The 14,218-nt window shown below is 49.8% G+C and overlaps 1 protein-coding gene across 1 annotated transcript; it reads right to left on the minus strand.

Moving 5' to 3' along the window:
- Positions 1 to 3,938: 3,938 nt before the first annotated feature.
- Positions 3,939 to 7,073, minus strand: LOC118634966 (phosphofurin acidic cluster sorting protein 2-like). The gene is made up of 2 exons (XM_036269834.1): positions 6,153 to 7,073; positions 3,939 to 5,465 (listed from the first exon to the last, which is right to left on the minus strand). Exons 1-2 carry the CDS (start codon positions 7,071 to 7,073, stop codon positions 3,939 to 3,941), a joined length of 2,448 nt encoding a protein of 815 aa, XP_036125727.1.
- Between the last annotated feature and the right edge of the window lie 7,145 nt (positions 7,074 to 14,218).

Genomic DNA, 14,218 nt, shown 5'->3' on the forward strand with positions numbered 1-14,218 from the left:
GAAACGAGGGAATGCAAACGTTCTGATACTTACCTCTCAGCAGACTTAGATTTCCATCTTAGCTGTTGGAGGTCATGACCAGAGTCAACCAAGGACCTGTAGAACGGTTGACTTGACTTTACAGAGTATGTCCCTTGTTACAAGTGCATTTACATTCTGGCCATGAGGACGGCCCAGCACCCAAATGATTGGTTCCCCATCTTTATAAGCTCATGTCAGGAAAAGCTGAGGACCTGCCATAGTGAGATGTGGGCTTTACATCTCTTCCCAGGTGCCTGTCGGCTGGCCCAAGTCCTAACCAAGATCTTGCTCAGACTCAAGACCGATGAGCTATCACCATGAGGGCTGAGACTTCATCTGGATGCCCGGCCACCACAGTTGCCTGTAGTGAGCTGGTTTGAAGTGTCAGTAGCTTCAGGGACACTAAGGCACACAGGGCCAGAACCTGACTTTTTTCAAACTATAGAGTGTGGCACCTGCTTTTCTAAGTGTGACTTTTAGAAGTTGTATTTGGGGGTTGAATCAGTGCAGTGTAAAGAAAGCAACTTTTCTTGAAGGGAGAGGGTCAGGCCAGATTTGCATGTGTCTATTTTTCTTAATATCTGAGGCTGAGGATGTTTTTCCATTTATTTTCATATAGAGTGTGAGGGAAAGAGAGGAACATCCATGTGACAGAGACACACTGATTGGCTGCCTCCTGCATGACCCGGACCAGGGCTGGGGACTGAGCCACAACAGAGGTACATGCCCTTGACCAGAATCAAACCCAAGACTCTGGTCCAAGGGTATTAACTGCTGAGCCAATCTGGCCAGGACATGTTTTTTAAACAACTCTAAGCCATGCCAGTATTCTATGAAAAAGTGGGTGAAAGCAAGTGTTCCCAGATTGGGTTGGAGAAAAGAGAGCAATAAAATAAAGTCTGGCGTACAACCTTGGTTACCTCAGCAGTGAATCTCAGCTGGGGGCTGTCTGTCCGCAGGGTCGGTGCTGAGGATGATTTGATGCAAACCCATCCTTGGACTTTGTAGTTTGCATGAAACACCAAAGATATGCAAGGAGCTCTCCAGCGCTGGAAACTCATATTTGATGTGCGGTGTCACTGTGATGGCTCCAAGCTCAGTGACATCAGGGGGTGGTGGAGCCACACCAGCTTTCTGAACCCGAGGCCCAGCCCCACCCCTATTATTGCCCTCAGCTGCTTTACTATGACTTCCCCTTTCTTGCTCTAACACACCCAGCCCTTTGCTGCTCAGGCCTGAGACTGGTTGTCCACACTGAATGGTGCGTGCGATGTACCCAGACCTCACAGGGCGTGTGTGTGTTTGTTTCTTCATCACAGGTGGGCCTGTCTGCCAGCAGTTTAAAGGCTTTTCTGAGCTGTGTCTGTTTTCTGGCTGTCCCTCTGAGTCTGTGTAACAGAGACAGTTAGTGTCTGTCTGACCTGAGAAAGCTGCCAGCCTCTCACGATGTCTCCGAAGGTTGAGCAGTTTCCTGATGCAAATCCTGGAGCTGCCTCTGGTCCTGACAGTTTATTTTTCTGTTTGTGAAACCTGAGTCTGGGTGTTTTGAATCCCAACAGTCTTTAACATCATGTGAAGTTGTTTTTTGGGGTATGTAGTATATTAGCTATTTTCTCAAGATAAACCCAGTTCCCAGCCATAGTATATTTTCCTAACACCTCCGACTGAGAAAATGATGGAAAAAAAGTAAGAACTGGCTGCTCAATTTATTGTCTCTCCCAGCTTTGCCCTAAATCCCCATTTGCTGAGGAAGGGTTTATGCACTTACATTGGATTAATCAAAGCACCATCTGGCTGTTCATGTTGTTGGTTCTGTTGTTGTTAATCCACATCCAAAGATCATTTTTTCTATTGATTTTTAGAGAGGGGGGAGGGTGGAAGAGAGGGGGAAACATTGATGTGAGAGAAACACATCGATCGATTGCCTCCCACACCCACCCTGGGGCTGAGATTGACCCACCATCTTGCACGACCCAACCAGGGATGGGTATGAAATTGCAACCGAGGTGCATGCCCTTAACCCAAATCAAACCTTTGGCTCTTTGGTCCATGAGCCGATGCTCCAATGCTCAGACAAACCTGTCAGGACTATTAAAATTCTTTAATTGAATTTCTTCATCTCTATAATGAGCATAATAATCATATCTACCTCTTAGGTATATTGTGAGAATTAAATGAACATGTATAGACTACAGTAGAGCTCAATAGACGTGAGCTCCCTGTTGTGCTCTATTCCCTCCTCTCCTGAAAGACTAACACTGTCAGCATTTCAGATGTGCACATCAGTCTTCCTCCCCGGGGAAGGAGAAACCTAATCTCACAGGTCCTCTGACATTCAGTTACAGTAGCATTACCTTGAGTACTTTCAAATGCAAATTCCCACATCCCAGTTCCCAACCCACTGAATCCTAATGTTTGCAAAGGATGCTGGGAACCTGCATTTTATCACGTGCCCCAGACAATTCAGATGCAGGTAATTCACCGGCCACAGAACCATCACCTATGTGTTCTTCACAAGACATGCCCATCAGCTGTGTTTCTCTTTCCTATGAACATGAACCCTGGCATGAATTTCCTCTCCTCTTTGCCAGGAAGAGTGGTCCCCTCTGTGTCTTTTTTTTTTATTATACTAACCCAAGGACATTTTTTGATATTTTGTTTAGATAGAGTGCGAGGGAGAGAGAAAGAGAAACATCGACATGAAAGGGACACATCGAGTGGTTGCTACCCACACGACCCAACCAGGGTAGGAGACAAACTGCAATGGAGGTACGTGCCCTGAGTGGGAACCAAACCCGGGTCGCTTTGTACCACAGGCCGATGCTCTAACCACTGAGACAAACCCACTTCGGCTCCTTTGTGTATTTTCCTCCTACTAGATTGTGAACTCATTAGGGGTTAGGTATTATCTCCATTCCCAGTGCAAAAAATATGGCCCAAACATAAAAGATGCTTAGTTGTTTGTTGAATAAATAAATGACCACAAATTTAACAACTCCACACCCTGCAAAAAGCCCTGTATGCTATAAATTTAGTTTCACAAAAATCCCCTGGAGGTAAATCCATAGAGACAGACAGAGATCAGGGACTGTCGGGCTGAACAGGGGGGAGGAGGAATGACTACCAGGTCCTGGGTCTGTGTGGATGATGATGCTCTGGAACTAGAGACTGGTTGTGATGTGACTGATAGTCGCTAAATGTTGTGAATGCGCTTAGTGCTGCTGGAACGTACACTTGGAAGGATCATACAGTTTCCTTTGGTTTTATTTAAATTAAATTTATTTTCATAGCATTTTATTACATTTCACTTAAAATATATTTTATTTTTAACTAAATAATATGAGAAAAATACAGTCTAATATAAATATGGGATTTTTTTCCCCTGTGAGGCTGGAGTTTCTTGGAAACCACAAGTAGGTGGTTCTGGGGGCACTTGGCCAGTTGGCAGCTGGGCCCTGGGCGGGGTTGAGTGGCCTCCGTGTTCTGCTCAGGACGCCCCCAGTGGGAGGCTGGCTCTTGGACTCTGGCCTCTCAGCTTTGAGACTGGGCACACACCAAAGCTGGCCCTCGGGGGAGGTGACTCCTGGCATCCAGGAAGGACAGGGGTCAAAGGCAAGAACTCCTCTCACTGGGGTATCGGGATCCTGAGGACAAAACACACCTTCCAGGAGTCTCCTGCTCAACACTGCCTGCCTGACCTCCCACCCGTGGAAGTGTTCTCGTTAATAACAGAGCTGTTGGGGGCTCCCAGTGGGGGTCACCACATTAGTTTCCAGGTTGTGAGCACATTTGCACTTATGATGGTTTCTCTTTGTGTTTCTAGAGTCTGTCTCTATAGTAAACTAAATTGTTAAGAGAAGAGCAGCTGAGCCCTCCTGGGTTCGACCAAGGCAGGGCGAGAAGGTGGACTTGGGGTTTTACAAGAGGCAGACGGGGAAGTGCTGGACGTGGGAGGACCACTGGGCGTCCAGCTGGAGCGACTGCACGTCCTTCCACTCCACGCCATCAATAAGGATGCGCTGAACATTCTGCTGGTGCTGGGCCGTGCAGACCAGGCGGCTAATGCCCTCGATGCAGTGGCTTTGGGCCTCCACATCCGCCTCCTCAGTGTCCTTGTCCTTGGTGATGACAGTCATGGACAAGCTGGGCGTGGCTCTGGCCTCACCCCTGCTGGGCAGCCTGCTGACCTGGAGAGACTGGAAGGTTCCCTTGAGCATGTTGGTGGCAGTAGGCAGGTCTCTGTCCTCCGCATCTCTCTCCTTGTCTGTGGCCTGAGCTGCCATCCAATAATCCACCTGCAGCTCCATCGGCTCGGTGCAGACGCCCTGGCTGCGGGAGGAATTCCCACTCACGGACGGGGAGGAGGACAGGCTGTGAGAGGCCTCCTTGGCGGCTGGAGATGTGGACGGCAGGGTGGACGAAAGCACACTGGAGCACGAGGGGGCCGCATCACCTGAATCTCCTGAGGTGGCCGAGGATGGTTCCACTGTTTCCAACTTCACCAGCCCCAGGAAGGGAATGAACCTCTGTGAGGATGGCTCATCGGGGCTCTTTGGCTTGTAGGTGAGCTTGGCTTGAGCGATGGGCAGCTGGTGGACAGAGCTGGCCCCCACGAGGTAGCGGGTGACTATGAATGCGACGTCCTGCTTGTTCAACTCAGTGCTCTGGGCCTCCAGCTTGGTGAACAGGTCCCGCCAGGCCCGGTCCGGGAAGAAGTTGTTGTCGTGGTAATCCACGGAGCACAGGTACCAGGGCACGGGGTGCGACCCCAGCGGGAGGACCTGGAAGCACATGTAGGCCTGCAGCTCGGGCATCTTGGGGGACAGCTGCTCCACGTAGAGCCGCAGCACGGCGCTCAGGTAGTGCTGTGCCCCCACCACCGCGATCTTCATGGGTATTCGAGGCCGGGCATGGTGTTGGCTGTATCTCTCCATCTGCGACACGATGGTGCTGAAGGCCACCTGGAGGTCAGCCTCGGAGCAGGTGCCCACCACAGGCAGATTTTGCTGCTGCAGGACATCCCACAGGAACTGCCCCTGCCAGTCGGAGGTGTTGATGACGATGACATGGTCTGGCAGCTGGTCGTAGGGGTATAGAATGGCCCTTAGCTGTTCTTCAACAATTTTCCTGGGGACCAGCAGCTGGCACTGTGGGTCTGGGCAGGTCTTGTTGTGCTGGCTCTTGGACAGCTCGTCCTGTGGCCCCGCCTGCTGCTCCCCCATGAGGGACATGCTCTGGCCTCCGTGGTTGGGCTGCTTCCACTGCGGCTGGCTGGAGGGACTCATGAGAGACTCTGGCTTTCTGATAAGCCTGCTGGCCAGCATCGTCTTTGTGAACTCGTCCTCCATGGAGGTCTCGGCCTCCGGGCTGTCCTCCGGCTGTGCAGGCTGCTCCTCAGGGGAGGGCGTGCTGTGGGAAACTGAGTCGGCAAAACTGTCATCCAGCTGCTGGCCTCCTGGGGCCCACACCTCTGGAACGTTGGTGGGACTAAGAGGCTCCATGTGGCTCTGGGCACTTTGGATGCTGTCGGTCTCCGTCTCCAAGGAGGACTGTGACAGGTATTCTATATATGGCTCGAGCTTGGTCTCAGCGGTGCTTGAGATGTTGTCATCACTCCACAAGTCAGAGCCACTAGGGGTGGGCGTGCTGGGTGCAACTGGCTCTGAGATGCTGTCACTTGGCTGCTGGCCTCCTGGGGCCCACATCTCTGGAGCGTTGGTGGGACTAAGAGGCTCCATGTGGCTCTGGGCACTATGGATGCTGTCGGTCTCCGTCTCCAAGGAGGACTGTGACAGGTATTCTATATATGGCTCGAGCTTGGTCTCAGCGGTGCTTGAGATGTTGTCATCACTCCACAAGTCAGAGCCACTAGGGGTGGGCGTGCTGGGTGCAACTGGCTCTGAGATGCTGTCACTTGGCTGCTGGCCTCCTGGGGCCCACATCTCTGGAGCGTTGGTGGGACTAAGAGGCTCCATGTGGCTCTGGGCACTTTGGATGCTGTCGGTCTCCATCTCCAAGGAGGACTGTGACAGGTATTCTATATATGGCTCGAGCGTGGTCTCAGCAGTGCTTGAGATGTTGTCATCACTCCACAAGTCAGAGCCACTAGGGGTGGGTGTGCTGTGTGCAACTGGCTGTGAGATGCTGTCGCTCGGCTGCTGGCCTCCCGAGGACCACATCTTTGCTGGCACACTAGCTGGACTCGGAGGCTCCTTCAGGCTCCAGACACTTTGGAAGCTCCCAGACTCTGTGTGCAGGCTGGTTTGTGACAGGCTTTCTATGTATTTCTGGAGCTGGGACGTTGGGGTGCTCAAGGTGCCATCATCAACCTCCGTTTCGGGGCCACTATCGCTGGAATACTCCAGGGTGATGTTTATCAGGTTCAGGTCTTCCTCCATCCTGGGGCCATGCTCCCCAGTGTCCTGCTCAGAATTCAAGGCCTCCTGTGACACTGAGAGACTGGGCAGCAGCCCCACATCATTTGGCCAGAAGCTTTGATGTTTCATCATAGATGTAGTCTCTACTGATGACTGCCACTGCTTGTTGGGTTTCCCCAAGTCCATGTCATCCTTTTCCAGGTCTTGCCCACATGAGGTGTTTTTCCTGTCCTCCTGCCCAGAGTGGACGCTCTCCTTCTCCTCCTCGCACTTATCTGCGGCCTTGGCGATGGGGCCAGCCTGCATGGCACAGTCCTCATGCTCGATGGGCTGGCTGGTCAGGGAGAAGATCCAGATCTCGGCCACCTTGGTGTTGGCATCCTTGAGGCTGCTGCAGAGGCTCAACACCTGGCCTCCCTCGAGGGGTTGCTGCATCACCTCGGCCATGTTGATGGTTCCTGTGGCCAGTGTTTTGTACGCATCCATTTTGCAGTTCAAGAGGGTCCGCACCTTTGAGCGCTTTCTGCGCTGCAATATGATCTCCAGCTTGTTGCCTTCTCCGTTTAGGATGTGGGGATATCGCAGGGAGAAGGTCAACGTCAGGTCATTCTCCTCGTGGCCACTAGGGGGCAGCATGATCGTGTGCGACCTGAGAATGTGCTTGGATCCCTGCATCCTGATGGCTATAACTGCCGATTGCAGCTCATGCCCAAGGTCCCCGCAGACCACCAGCTTCTTCACAGTCAGGCTGCACAACCGGGGCACGCTGGTGGGGCAGGAGACGTCCACCTCCCAGTCAGGGAACTGACCCACAGGCACCGTCCTGTCGAGTGCTGCTGGTGCACCGGCCTGGCTTCCGGTTCTGGACGAAGATGCAGACGCCTGCACCATGTTGGTTTTCCTTCTATTCAGGGTGAATGATCTCTCTCCCTGGGGTGGGACAGAGGAGGGACATGCTGTCAGAGGCAGCTCATGAAGTGCCAGGTGGGATGGTCACTGCAGCTAAGACTGAACCCACAAGCCATTAGTGATGATGGCAAGAGGTGGGACACAGGTGACGACAGGAGAGAAAAGGTTCTTAGTGAAATAGACCCAGAGACATCGAAGTGGGGTATAGACTGAGAAAACTCAGAAGAGGGAGTTGGGGGAGGGAAAAGATAAACCACAGAACTTACATGCATATATGGCTACACAATGGACATAGACACCCATGCTGGGGATGAAGTGTGTGGGGGAATCAATTTGAAAATGAAGAAACAAAACAAAAGGTTTATGGCAGGAAATGTAGAATTGAAGTGAGGACAGAGGAAACACTTCAGTATCTCAGGTCACTATTTTGGCAGAGGATGGACAGCACCCCCTGTATTAAACTGTCACCCTGGGATGTCTGACTAAACACCCCATTCTATGATGAGAACGCAGAGATTTTCCTGGGGTGGAGGGTCAGGATATTAGGACTGTGGGATGTTCAGAGCAGCACCACTGAAATGGTAACAGGAGGGAATCACGTCCGGTCTAGTTGCAGTGAAGACGTGGATCGTCATGGTAACCAGTCCTCCTCCTGCTGTGTTTTGCAGCCCGTGGGCCCCCAGCTCCTTACCTGTAGGGGCCAGGATGCAATTCTCAGGGCCTCCAATGGCAAAGCAACAGACTTGGTACCATGGAGCCCCCAGCTCCTTACCTGTAGGGGCCAAAATGACGTGGTCCTCGGCGCAGCAAATGGCAAAGCAACATACTTGGTACCATGAGCCCCATGTCCTTTGGGGAAAAACATCACTACTAATCACGATGGTGTGTTAGACTAGGAGAAGTTGTGCAGGAATTACCAGGCAAACATGGACACCTGGGGATGGGCATTAAAGAGGCAATATCTGCGGACAAACAAGGTCACTACATAATTCTAAAGGAATCGATCCAACAAGAAGCTAGAACTCGGGTAAACACATATGCACCCAGTATCGGGGCACTGAAATGTATTTTTAAAAACTCTTGGAGGACATTAAAAAGAAATTGACAGCAATATAGTCACGGTAGGGGACTTTAACACCCCACTGACTTCACCGAATAGATCTTCCAGACAAAAAATTAACAAGGAAACAGTGACCCTAAGTGGCACACTACATCAAATAAACTTAACAGACTTTTCACCCATAATTGTAGAGGCCACATCCTTCTCACGTATACATGGGAAAGTCTCAAAGAGGGACCCCATATTAGGACACAAAATGAGACTCTGCAAAATACAACAGGGTTGAAATCATATCAAATGTCTTTTCTGATAACAATGGCATGAAATCAGAAGTCAACTAAATAAAAACAAACGAAAGCCTTCAAACACGTGGAGGCTAAAGTGCATATTATTAAACAATGAATGGGTTACCAATGAGATCAAGGAAGAAATAAAACATTCCTGGAAAAAAATTAAAATGAGCACACAGCAACACCAAGTCTCTGTGACACATCAAGACACCAGTTCTGAGAGGGCAAATCATAGCACCACAGGCCAAACTCAAGAAACAAGAACAGTAGCTAATAAACTATCTAACCCTACAAGTTAAATAATTAGAAAGAGAACAGAAGAAAAGCTCAGTGTAAGTAGAAGAAAAGAAATGATAAAGATCCCAGTGCAAATAAATGACAGAGACTAACAAAAAAAAATTATATAGAGATAAAAGATCAATAAAAGGAACCCTGGTTCTTGACAGAGATAAGGAAAGCGGTGATCCTCTAGTGAGACTCTTCAAAAACCAGAGAGGACCCATAAATGAAATCAGAAATAAAAACAGGTGAAGTAACAACAGAAATATAACAATTCTAAGAAACTATTCCAAACAACTAGGACAACCTGGGAGAAATGGACAATTTCCTAGAAATAGCAGTCTTCCCAAACTGAATCAGAAAAAATCACAGAGCCAGAATAGACCAAAATGATGATAATAATGATGATGAAGTTGAAGTAGTATTCACAGATCTCTCAGATAACTAGTCATGAGCCAGACAGCCTCACAGCAGAGTTTGATCAAATATTCAAGAAGAACTAACTCGTCTCCTCCTGAAACTATTCTAAAACATTCAAGAGGAAGGAAGAGTTCCAAGCTCTTTTAAGAGACCATCATTATCTCAATTCCAAAACCAGGTAAAGTCACTACAAAGAAAAAAACCTACAGGCCAATATCCCTGATGAACATAGAGGCCAAATCCTAAAACAACAACAACAACAACAAAACATTAGAAAATTGGATCCAGATATATATTTTAAAAGATTATTCAACATGAACAAGTGGGATTTATCCCAGGGATGCAGGCTTGGTACAATATTGGTAAATCGATAAAAGTGATACAGCATATAAACAAAATGAATGATAACAATTATATGATTGTATTAACAGTTGTAGAAATAATATTCAACAAAACCCAGCTCCCATTTGTGATAAAAACTCTCAGCAGAGTGGGAATAGAGGGATTATACCCAAATTAATAAAGGCCATATATAAAAAGCCTACAGCCAACATCATAATCGGTGGCAAAAACTGTTTCCCTTTAAAAAGGGAACAATCAGGGATGTCAGCTTTCACCAGTATTCTTCGACATAGTACAACAATCAGACAAGAAGAAAAAATAAAAGGCACCTTAATAGAAAAGGAGAAAGTAAAACTGTCGTTATTCAAACATGACATGATATTGTACATAGAGACCCCTAAAGACTCCACCAATAAGCTACCAGATTTAAAAAATGATTGAACATGAAGTAAAATGGCACCAAAGTCTCATCTGATATTTATAAAAATTTGAGGACAGTGTCTTTGCAGCTGGTCTGAAAGGGGCTGGACAGCGAGAGTGGGTGGGGAGGAGATGGGGATCCAGATTCCCAGACTCTAGAAGGGATCTCAGGGGAGTAGCAGGGTGGCATCTGGACCTTGGGGGCCACATTAACAGCATGGGGTCCTGGAGTTTGGGTCACCTGGGCACCTACACTCACCCTGAGGCGGCCGTGCTGCACCCCTGTGGGTGGGCGGGGCTCCTGTGCCTCCTGCAGGGGGATGGATCTGAGGACCCCATCTGTGAGCTCCTGTCCGCTGTCCTGTGTGGAGCTCTGTGAAGACAGTTCCCAGTCACCAGGCAGAAAGCCTCGGAGCCTGTTTGTGCTGCTTCTCAGACCCCTGAGACCCTCCAGTCCAGACACACACACGCCATGATTTGCTCAGACCTCCACTGAGGAGGAAAAGGCACGACAGGCTGAGGGCCGAGGACTCTCCCTGGAACAGATAAGAGGCCCCTGGGGAAGCCCCCCTCCACCTGCCTGCCCTGCCCTGGGCTGTGATCATGGCAGGGCCTCATGTTTCCACCACCCAGCAACTGCTCCTGCCCAGGGGTCTTCCTTCACGTTCCTTCCCCACCACCACCCACATGAAGAGGAGGGTGTGTGGGCTGCACAGAGATGGCTGCCTGGCCTGGATGGTCCGACCCAGGCCGCCTGTGTTACCTCGGTCCATCTTCTTGAAAATGGCCAAAAATGTCGCAGACGAAGGTTGAACCCATGTCTGGAAGAACTCTCACTGCGGGGTCTCCGGAAACAAGAGCCCCGATGAGTGGGAACACAGCAAGAGAACATCTTGCTCTGTGAACTGTCTCTTACGACTGAGCTGGCTGTTGGGCAGTTGCTAGAAGGTGGGGCCTGGTTACCGGGTTCCAAGTTCTCTTGCAAAGTGACCTCACTTCCTGGGATGGCCTTCCCTGCGTCCCCTCATGTAATGGCAGCTAGACAGGCAGTCCTGGGGGCCGCTGACAGCTTACCCCCTTCGCCATGGAACACCATCTCTGCACACAGTGACCCCAACACACCCCTCTCCACAGCCCCCTTGAGGTCTGGGTGCAGCCAGGTCCTACATTTGAGGAGACAGATCTGGTTCACACTCAAATTCTCTTTCTTACCTCTTCTTGATCCTGGATAAGTCACTGTGCCTGTAGGGCCTGTCCAGCTCCTGCCTGCACATGGGATTATTCTGGCAGGTGCTTCTTAGGGAAGTTCAGGCACATGTGGGGTCGGAGCTATAAGGCTGGGGAGGCTGTCATGGGAGGTATTGCCTCCAACCTCATTTTCCTTCCTGTTGTCACCTCCCCTGTGTCTGCATTTCTTCCAATCCTACCCATTGTCATTATATTTAGAGAGTATGTATGTTGAGTGTGTGTGTGTGTGTGTGTGTGTGTGTGTGTGTGTGTGTGTGTCTCATTCTGGATCCCAGAACAAAACGGCCCTCACCTAGGGAGGAATAGGCAGCTGCTTCCCATATGTCAGGATTTCTTATTCCCAAACCAACCCTGTGGGGGAGGTTGGAGCCTTGGCCTGGAAGGTCTAATCTTTCCTGAATTCTGGACTCTGAATGTCATGTACCTTGGGCAATTTCTGCCTCTGTGTGTGCCTCAGTTTCCCAATTATTCAACAACAGTGTCATTCAGAACTGTGTTAGCATTTGCTCAGCATAAAGGGGTCCTGGATCCCTCCACCCTGTGTGGGTTGTGGACAGAGGTGCACCTCCGTGGTTCCAGATCTGGACTCCTTTTCAGACAAATGCCCATCTAGTTACCAAATACTCACCATTTCCCCCGATGCCATCTCCATGTCTGTCCATGATTCCACCAGCACAGCCTCTTCCAGAGCCCCTGAGAAAACCTGGGTACAGCCATGACCCCAACTTTGAGAACACACACTTGGATTTATCGTAGTCTCTGCATTCTGACCAATGTGTAGTTCTGGGCAAGGCATGGCCTCTAGGTCACTGGCTTCTCTCCTCAGAAACTTCCCGTGGTCTCCACCTTCCTTGTGCAGTATGAATGTGTCCTATACCCTCAACTGTGGAGGTCACTAATGACTCCATAGAAGAGCAAAGTGATTCAACATCACTTTCATGACTTGGTAATGAAAAATCAGTGACTGAGCACGTGCTCGGTCTGACCTGAGTGCTCTCTGTCTCTGTCTCTGTCTCTCTAGGTCACACTGAGGAATAGCCTTTGTGCTAGGAATCGGTATCTGTAGAAAATCCACATGCCCAGCACCGATGGTGAGAAACAGACAGAGGAAGTCAGGCCTTCCGTTCGAACTGAATCCCAAGGACCCCATGAGAGAGCTCCGATCCTCAGGGGCACAGTCCCTGCCTCAGTTGAGACCTCAGTGAGAGACGGCGACGGTCGTACCGGCTGAGCCACGCTGGATTCCTCATCACAGAACTTGTGGGAGAAAATCTTGCACAGCTGTTCATTTTTACTTCTGCATGAAATTAATGATTTTACCTTTCATTGGAAAGTATCCTTTAACAGTAAACCAGGGAGCCCCCTGCCCCCAGAAAGCCCAGTCCTCCAATACGGAGAAGCGAAGGAGTCATTTTCGGGGGTGGGCGGAAACAGGGTGACCTGGTTTCCCTTTAGTTGTGCGCTGGCCCCCGGCGAAGTCCTCACCTCTGTGTTCTGGTCCCCATGAGTGGGAGGAAATGTCCACATTTTTTGAAAATGTCCACATTGTTTTGTTCTAGAACATTTCAGTAGAGCTCAGGAGCCCAGACATCCACGCACTTGCCAGGAGGTTAACGGCTGGGTTTTGCAGATTTTGTACAGGCTTTGTCTTTTGCAAAAAAAAAAAACAAAAACAAAAACAAAAAAACGTGGCTGGGGGTGGGGGTGGAGATGGGGGATTGGGATTTCAGTGTTTCGTGGGCACAGTGCTCCAGTTTGGGAAGATGAAAATGTTCTGGGGACGACGGTGGTGATGGTTGTACAACAACGTGAATGTTCTCAATGCCACCGGAGCTGTGCTCTTCAAAACTGGCACAACGTTGTGTTACATACATTTACCACAATGAAAAAAGAGAGCGAGCTGCTCATTTGAATGCTTTTCTGGGTGGGTCCTGTGGGGAAAGCTGAAATTCACAGCTTCTCTGAAACTGAACTTTTGTGTATCTTTTAAAAATAAACCTTCCTCTTCCCACCCCACCCCCCTTAGTTCACAACCAACAACGACTGTGACACTTTTGTGTATCTTTTAAAAATAAACCTTCCTCTTCCCACCCCACCCCCCTTAGTTCACAACCAACAACGACTGTGACCCCCATCTAGAAGGCTCTAGGCACAGAATGGAGGAGATAAAAAGGAGCTAGCAGTGGGGAAGACAGACCTGTCGATGTGATACTTGCTATTGTTCTGAGAGGGTTGTGTCCGCTGCAAATGACAGGCACCTTCCCACGCTGCCTCAGCCATAAACAGGAAGGTATCGGGAGGATCCGGTGGGCGCTGAAGGGAGCATCAGTCTCCCGTTGCTGCTGTAGTGAAGACCACAAACTCGGTGACTTAAAACAACTCCACTTTAATCTCTTACAGTTCTGGACATCCCAAGTCTACAATGGATCAGCGGGGCTGATTCCTTCAGGAGGCTCTAGGGGAGAATCTGTTTCCTTCCCTTTTTCAGCTCCTGGAGGCTGCCTGCATCCCGTGGGTCCTGGCCCCTTCCTCTGTCACCCCATCTTCTTGCTTCCATGGTCACATCACCTACTACTGGCTCTGACCCTCCTGCCTCCTCTTTGCGGGGCCCTTGTGATTGCCTTGGGCCCACCTGGGTCATCCAGGATAACCTCCCCATCTCAGAGTCCTTAACTACATCTGCAAAGTCTCTGCCCAAATAAAGTAACATAAACATGGGTTCTGGGGATTAGGGACCTTTCTGTGAAAGCATGCAGGTAAGGAAAGGAATATTAATGCTCGCCTCTTGTGGGGACCTTCACCTCCAGGAACAGAGAGAAGTGGACCCCTTTCAGATGCAAAAGATGGCTGCC

This window comes from Molossus molossus, unplaced genomic scaffold (genome assembly GCF_014108415.1).
Source record: "Molossus molossus isolate mMolMol1 unplaced genomic scaffold, mMolMol1.p scaffold_m16_p_19, whole genome shotgun sequence".
Lineage (NCBI taxonomy): Eukaryota > Metazoa > Chordata > Mammalia > Chiroptera > Molossidae > Molossus > Molossus molossus.

What these genes read in the sequence shown, in the direction of transcription:
- LOC118634966 (XM_036269834.1), bottom strand. Translation starts at nt 7,073, where the DNA reads ATGCAGGGATCCAAGCACATTCTCAGGTCGCACACGATCATGCTGCCC. An exon ending in GCGACAGCATCTCACAGCCA is followed by an intron (nt 5,466 to 6,152) that starts GTTGCACACAGC and finishes GGAGGCCAGCAG; the next exon opens with CTGGATGACAGTTTTGCCGA.